Raw genomic sequence first — 8,517 nt, forward strand, 5'->3', positions numbered from 1 at the left:
AAGTGATTTAGAATCTTCTAGCCAAGTTGGGAGGGGGGAAGGGAGCTTCTGAATCATTCTGTCATCTTGTAGATTATTGAATTCGATTGTAGATCTCTGGTGGAACAACAGTTAAGATTAGTAGCTTCTGAATCGTTCTGTGGCACGAGGAACCGAGATATGGATCAAGATTTTTGGCAGCTTCTTCCATGATCTGCACCTTTCGGCGATGCATGCATCGACACGCAATTATTATTGTAAAAATGAAATGCGCGCTTCTTCGCGGGGTGGGGTGGTGGTTGCCTGCATCAGCACGCAAATATTGTCGAAATTTCGGTCGGCGTGTCCCTTCTCGTGCGGGCGCACGCGGGCTTGGTCGGGTGTTTGTTACCGTCCGTAATCGCAGCCCTGATTCTGGAGCCCACGCCATCCTAATTATGCCGTAGCATTGCTTTTATCTATTCTACTTTTTAACTCAAACTTTGAAGACAAAAGATGTAAATATTTAAAATTAGAAATATAGGTATGTTATAGAAATTGTAAAACGGTAAATTAGATTGAGAGATTGCAGCCATCTATATTGCCTTCTTACGTAAATTATTTTTACATGCTGAACCATAGTATAATTTGATGAGAAAGCTAGGAAGATGATTGAACAATTTAGGATTTTTTTTTGCATGAATACTCTCCTAAAAATTTAAATTTGCATGAATACCCTCTTCAAATTTATATTTATTTTTGTACTCTTATAAAATACTATTTTTGTATAAATATTTCTAATATAACAGTTTTCTAACCGTATTAATCAAAACCATATTTATTTTAATTAAAAATAAAATAAAATTTTGAAATTACTTTTTTGTCTCTTATCGTAATCTGTCTTATAAATGTTTTTTTTTGCACATCTACCTATTAAGACTATTTTAGTCATTTTAATTTGAAACTCTTAATTTTTAACAGCATTAAATGAGGCGGGTATATATACAAAAATAAAGATAAAAAAAGGTAGAGTGGTAAAACAAGTATTTTACGAGAATACATGCAAATATAAATTTTAAGAAGATCTGCATACAAAATTCAATATTTATGAGAGTATTCATGCAAAAAAAAAATAGCAATTTAATCTTCCCTAATGCTTCATCTCCCCTAAAACTTTCCCAAAATGTGTTCAACTCCCTCCCCTAAATTAGGGATTTTCAACGGGTCCGGCACTGACCCGTGTATGGTTTCTCCAACGAACTCCTTGGAATTGGCGTAAACCTGGTTTTCCACAATTGAGTGCACATATAGGCCTTTAATAAAGCTGAGGCACCTTAAAAAAAGAGAGTAGGAAATAAGCATTTGATTGATCATTGATCCACAATTGAGGGATTTCAGAATACCACAAATCATATCTTAAACAGATCGTGATATCTTATTTATGAATGGGCCATGGAGTGTAGGTTTGCGGAATCCAACTCCGATACCCTCCAAATTTGTCAGCATAACAAGCTAAGTGTCCCTGCAAAATCTACTTGTACCGATTATTTATTGGGTAATTGACTTTTCCATCCCTCTAAAGACTCCACTGTAACAAAAAGTCCTTGTTAATCTTATTTATTCTCCAACAATTAACTCTCATAGTTCCTCCCAGCCAAACAACTCCTAGTTTCCCTTGAAAACAAGCACAAGCCAGTTGCATCTCACTTGAATAGGAATTTGGTAAAAGACCCATAGCTAACAAGATTCCAATAACGAACGCTTGTTTATGTTTGATGTTATCCTTCTGGCTATTCTTTGCACTAAGCCCAGCAGCTTAGTCCATTATGGCAGATACTATCCTTTCAAAAGATAAAGATTACTCCATGAATATTTATGTAACTAAGTGGTATAACAGAAGCTAACGTGTTGAAATCATCTACAATACAAGAGAGACAACAAAAACAAACATTTCGTAGACATGAATATTATTATAAAAAAAAAACTCGACCTATATTTAGCTGCAGAGTTCAAAGCTTAAAGCTTCAAGTAAAAGAGACGGAAACAAAAATGGCGCTTTTTATGCTATTTTCGCTTCGGCTTCAGCTCAGCGGCCGATGCTTTTACAGCTGATTTTGCTAAGCTTGTGGATTTGATGGAGCTCTTAGGGTCAAGAGCTCTCCGGATCTTGAAGACGGCCCATGCTGTTCCAATAGCATGCCCAGCAGCATCAAGGCTTTCAGTTGTGAGCTCAGCTGCCTGTTCACCATACCTGCATTGACAAGCGCATACAAATTTAATAGCTTAATTCTTTTAAAAGAAGTAACTCCTCCTATTTTAACAACGAAATAAGTCTTATAGATTCTGATTCTCATTCAAAGAATAGGACAGCATGACAACATTTGGAGAAACTGCTGTAGGTTTGAGATTGCATGACAGTCAAGCAGGAATATAAACATTGAGCAAACTGGTCTTTGAGATTTGAGAATGCACCAGCTTGAGGATGAATGATCATAGGGAAACTCATATCAGATGAAACGTGAACAAAATTTCATGTTGCCAAAGGACAAATGAGTTTTAAAACTTGGTTTCCATTTTGGTTCAGGACCCACCTCATGAAGTTTTTGTTTCAAGTTTCAGCAGCCTTCCTCCGAACTCCCCTTATATGGGAGTAAGCCAAGAAAGAATTCCAGAATAAAACAATAAAGTAGAAGAAGACTAGTTACTTGACACCCCTTTAATGTATTTTGGATGGTCTAATATCATTATAAATGTAATTTTGGTAGTTTTAGGCTTAAACTTTTCAATATTTCACACCATTATCTTAAATTTTAAGTAATTTTCAATTTTTTCGTTAAAATTGTGAAAATAAAATGATGTAATAGTGTCTACAGAGGCTAGGCCCTTTATGAAGCCAAAAAACGACCAAAGTGCAATAATATCTGAAAATTCTGTTTTTTCTTGTTTCAACCTTAAAATGGACTGTGTTCACCAAAATTTTGAACCTTGGAATTGGCGCACAAGGCTGCATACTGATCATCCAGTCATATTGCAATCTCTTGAAATGAGCATGACCACCCTCACGATACTCAGCAGAAATATGAATTAACCCTCCATACATCAATTCTTCAACTTTAATGTGTGCGCACACGTTGTGTGGGCATAAATGCTGAGGCCACTACCGCCTGTTGCTCTACCCACTTGACTCTTTATGTAGTATAAAAATTGGACCATTCAACAAGCTCTGATATGTTAATCACTTTGTACACTGATTGATTAAAAGGTTGATGATCATCAAGGACAATGGTGAAGTAAGCTAGATGCTAAACTAATATATAACTTGTTTGGTAGCAATTCTAAACAAAGTCAAAGGTACAAAGATGACAATGCTTAGAACACTCAATTAAAAGGCAGAGCTAATTTTATCTACATCATGTAGATCCAGCAAGAAGCCAGAAGACCAGAAACTCCTCACTCAAATTATACCTGTGAGATACAAGACCAGTTGTCACAACTGATGATGTTGACAAGACATTCTTCCCAGCCACTTCAACAGCATCGCAAATCTTGCCTGTTAGGCAAGGAGAGGAACAGAGCAGAAATACTATGAGTCTATGAATCAAATACTGATCAGCAGAGAGTTATAAAAGAGTAGCGTCGAAACAAGATAACAGTTGATGCCTCTCTACTCACATCCTGGGAGAAAAAGAAAAAGAAAAGGCTATATATAAAACAAGTGACAGAATTACCCAAAAGAAAGATAAGCAGTAGCTATGCACTCCTGGCTTCATTTTGTAAAAAGTGAAACGAAAATGAAAATCTGAGATCTGAACTTGTTCTTTTCTTGAAACTGAATCAAGAAATTTAGACAGCAAAAAGAAACTAACTACAAGAAGCCGTCGATGGCCATAAACTTGATCAGATGCCTAGAACCCTCTAAAAGTTTATCATACACCCAAAAATAACAAGAAAATCCATGGCTTGACATCTGAAAAAAAAAAAAAAAACAGGCAGACAAGTAGTAATATGTATAAGAAAATGACAGATGCCTGCAAGCTGCTTTTGCTTATTGCTTGGTGATTAAGATTTGGCATTCCACCGCAAGATAATTAATTCTAAACCTCACAAGAAAGCACTACTAAAAGGTGAAAAACAAAAAGAATATTTGCTATTGCCAATCCAGTTCACATGGAAAGTTGGAGACCTCAAAAATTTCCTAGCTAGTCAACAAAAAACAGGCACTCAAAAAGATTCCTAGGCTTGTGGTAAGGCCTATGAAACAATTTAGACTTCAGTTAAAACAGGCATCAAGTAACACATTTGTAATTGACAGACTGTCTACTATTCATTTCAGTCGGCATATTTAACCATTTCTTCAGATCGAAGGCCATATATCAGTCAAAGCAAGATATGAAGAAACAGTGGTTGCATCTCCATGATCTCCACTTTTTTTTTGTATCATAACAAGAAGCCCAAGCTGCATACTCTCATGTTTTGTTGGTTCCCCCCTATGTTCCCTTGTGTAACTTCTCCAATTATGTGACTCCTAAACTCTCTTCCAGTGCACTGATCACTAGCTCCATCCTAGTCAGCTAAATCCCCTAAACACTAACAAAACTTCCTCTTTTATTCAGACACTTAAGGCACTTTAGTGCCCCGAATTCAAACGATACAGCCATCTTTCTGGTTATGTTCGTGAAACAAATTTTGTCTCCCTGGATATGTGACTAACATAATGGAAATACTGCATATCCCACTTCATCTAGTTCACTATATTTGACCTGAAAATGTTATATATCTCATCATCTTTTGCCTAATGAACTAAATTCAAATATTAATCACCTAGTGCCTCTTGGCAATGAGTATTGTCTAGCTGAACAAAGCAATCTGGTGCAGCAAGAAGCAGTACTAAAGAGTTAAAACTTCTATTAAGTAATTTATATGAGCAGTAATTAATGTTGTTATCTAATACAACTATCAATATCAATATCCAAATTCAACTTTAGAAAAGATGAAAACTTGCATTTAACTAGTTAGCATTGATTTAAATGGAACATGGAGGTACCAAGGCAACCAAAAATCAACTAAAATCTTATATGTATAATAGACAGCTACATAAGTTGCAACGTGTACTCTGTTCTAATTCAACTATCACATTCTTTATAAACCAGTACTTAGATATCCGCATATAGAATACCCTAAGGCCACCTAGACCATTAGGCCAAGTGTGAAAGGAGCTTTTACACAATTTTTTGTATAACGTCATTGCAAGCTTGCAGCTGAACACCCAGTGACATTTCCTAATGTAGTCACTGGATTAGTCTTTTCTTTTTCTGAATAAAGAAAAATGCTTTTAGTTTCATAATGACTTACATCCATTCCCATGCAGATTATGTTTTATAGTTCACATAGGGTACATGCTTTAAAACTGTACAAAAGAAAGGTCTCAGTGCACAAGGCTCCTGCCACTATAGGATTTGGGAGGGTTGATGTAGATAGCCTTAACCCCCATGTGCAGAAAGGATGTTTCGGTGTTTTAAACCCATGACACCCAGGACATAATAGAGCAATCTAGCAGTTGTGCCATGACCCACCCTCATACATAGTTTAAAATGCTATCTTTTTAAAAAAAAAAAAATAATCTTTCATGAATTGTTAGTTTAGGTAAGAGGGTGACCTTTACCAAGGCCATATTTAAGCCTTCACAAGTATAGGATTTACAGCAAACTAGGAAATCAAGGAAGAAAAAAGGACAGAATTTAGATCTTTATGTTCGTTACTTTTTTATTTGATTTTCCTATGGAGATTCTTTTCTTGCATTCTATTCTTCAATTTACAATGTTTGCTTTTAAAATTTGCCTCTCGAATCTTCATCAACATGAACTCACTTGCAGTAACTTACACTTTGATGGTTGAATAAGCACTAGACAACAAGCTTACCTCATTCCCTATTGGTATCAATGGAATTATCCTCAAAGTGGTAAGCTGTGGCAACTAAATTGAATTTATCACTAGGAAATAATATTTTCAGCTCATAGGATTACAATCAGAAGATATGATAAATAATAGTATCATCACAAGAACATTTCCACTACGTTTCCATGCTGGTATTTATGAAAACAAAGGCCAGATCAAAGTAAAATGATACTCACCGTATTGACAAGTTAAATAAAATGCTGGATTTAGATCCTTCGACAACTCAAAAGAAACGATCACACTATGCTTGGCAAATATTGCTAACCAGATGTTAGCAAATGCATATTTCACCAACAATAACATCAGAATAAGATCAACAGGTAACATACCAAATCCATCTAGAGAAGCAAGGACGATTTCTCCTGGCAAGAGTCCAAAGAATTTCTTGCCTACTTTGGAATTTGCAACTGAACTTGTGAAATATCCAGATACCTTCACGACCCCAGATAGGATTCCAGTTGCCACTTTCTCGGACATTTTGGTAACTCGTTTGACCCTAATTAACAACATGTCGGTAATCATCAACGCCTATTTAATTATACAAAAAAGAAAAAAAAAGAAAGAATGAATGAATGAATGAAATCGAATCTCATATAACCTATCATAATTAGGACAAAAGAAGAAACAAATTGATACCTTCTAATCCTCCTCATGGTCTCCGGGGTGATCTCCTTTTTCTCGGTGTTCTCCATCCTCTTCCTCAAGAACTCATTCCCCCATTTGATCCGATCTACAGTCACATCCCCGCACCACAGAATCCCCTTCACCAGCTTCCCCGACCCGGCCACAATGGCCTTGGCCACGGATCCACTGTAATCCTCCACATTGGGCGCCAGCGTCGTCCAGTACGCCGCCGAACGCTCCTCCATCATCTCCTTCTTCGGTCCGGCCTCCATGACCTCCGCCGGCGTGATCTCCATCGCCACCGACCCGTCCAGCACCGCCGACGCCTCCTTTCCTCTCACCTTCTGAACCGAGAAGCCGCTGCAACTATCTAAGATCCCATCTAATTCCTTCAACAAGCTTTCCTGCCCCTTGGAGGCGAATGTGAGGCCGTAATTGAGGAGGTCGGCCGATCCGACCTCACCGTCATCGGCGGTCCCCTCGGGGACGCGGAGGGAGAAGAAGTAGTGGGAGTCGTCAAGCTTGACGGCGGCCTCGTCGCGGGCGAGGGGCCACTGGACGGCGTCGTCGCCGTTGCCGACGCGGGCGAGAACGGCAACGACGCTGTCGCCCTGGCGGAGGCGGAGGACGGCGAGGTCTCCGGAGGCGAGCTCGACGCTGTGGTGCTTGTCGATGAGGTGGAGGAGGGCGCCGGGGATCTCGAGGAGGGTTTCTTCGACGGGGGGTGGGAGGATGGCGGGGTGGTCGGGGTTCTTGGGGTCGTCGTCGGCGTCGGGGAAGAGGTTGTCGACGAGGTCGGCCATGTCGACAGCCGGGTAGAGAGAGGAGGAAGAGGGTTCGGGGGGAGCGGAGGGGGCGGGGCTGGTGTTGGAGAGGAAGGGAGCGTGGGCTTCAGGGTTGGTTTGAAGGACATGGGGGTAGAGTGGCTGCTGGGAGGCCATGGCCGCTTGTTTTGGATGGGAGGAGACGGGAGAGAAAGGAAGAGAGAAAGAGAGAGAGAGAGAGAGAGAGAGAGAGAGGAAACTAATGGAAAGGGAGAGAGGATCTTGGGACGGTACCAGTTTTCCTTCTTTCAGGCAGGTGGGGGAAAAATAACGGTCGCGAGAACAGGGGAGGTTCGTTCCTAGGTTGGTTTCCGGAACGACCCTGCTTCATGTGGCGGGATGTTTGAACTTCCGACTAAGCCCAGTTCCATCCGGACCTTGTTGGTTTTTTTTTTTTTTTTTTTTTTTGGCACCGACTCATACTAATCCCATGTGAGCACTGTCATAAAAGATAAGAAAAAGAATACACCCCAAAGATGGGGGAACATATCCATGGCAATTGGCAATTGGATGCAATGAAACTACAATTACGGGCTGGTTTTAGCACGCAACATATGCTACTTGCATCTAATCACGTGTGAAACTATATTTGTTTATTCGTGGTATGAAGATTGTTGCATAATGATCTTCTATTTTATTGTGTTAGCTTTTTAGATAACTCCATCTTCGTGTGTCACTTTTAAGTTTTAGGAAAATGAAAGGCTAAAAGTAAGATCTTATTTACCAAGGTATGTAGGAAAATAACAATATCTTCTACTACATGAATGACAACCTTTCATGCCCTCAACTGAAGGATCGGCTCCATATTTTTTTCAAATTGTAATTATTCTAAACTTCTCATATTTTGCTGTGGATTTCAAAACTTGACCTCTCTAGTTGTTTCAGGAGGAACACTCGGTTCAATATGGACCACTCTGGCCACTACATAAATACCTTAAAGGTTCGAAAGTGAGTCCGCTATGTCGGAAAGTCAAATAAAATACTAAACTTTTGAAGATTTTATATCGCTTTTGTACGACATCTAATTAAAATATATTTTTTTAAACAAAAAAAAAAGGGATAACTTTTTGAGCTTTATAATTAAGACCTTAAAGCGCGAGTTAAAGTTTAAAAAAAAAAAAGTAGAGATTTTGATTAGACATATTTTTTAATTTAT

The 8,517-nt window shown here is 38.8% G+C and overlaps 1 protein-coding gene across 1 annotated transcript; it reads right to left on the reverse strand.

The window, feature by feature from the left end:
- Positions 1 to 1,801: 1,801 nt before the first annotated feature.
- On the reverse strand, positions 1,802 to 7,550 carry LOC103720477 (protein EARLY-RESPONSIVE TO DEHYDRATION 7, chloroplastic-like). Its single transcript, XM_026809756.2, has 4 exons — positions 6,550 to 7,550; positions 6,243 to 6,409; positions 3,424 to 3,508; positions 1,802 to 2,209 (listed from the first exon to the last, which is right to left on the reverse strand). The coding sequence occupies exons 1-4, from the start codon at positions 7,476 to 7,478 to the stop codon at positions 2,023 to 2,025; spliced, it is 1,368 nt and encodes a 455-aa protein (XP_026665557.2). The 5' UTR covers positions 7,479 to 7,550; the 3' UTR covers positions 1,802 to 2,022.
- Between the last annotated feature and the right edge of the window lie 967 nt (positions 7,551 to 8,517).

Source organism: Phoenix dactylifera, unplaced genomic scaffold (genome assembly GCF_009389715.1).
Source record: "Phoenix dactylifera cultivar Barhee BC4 unplaced genomic scaffold, palm_55x_up_171113_PBpolish2nd_filt_p 000298F, whole genome shotgun sequence".
Taxonomy (NCBI): Eukaryota; Viridiplantae; Streptophyta; class Magnoliopsida; order Arecales; family Arecaceae; genus Phoenix; species Phoenix dactylifera.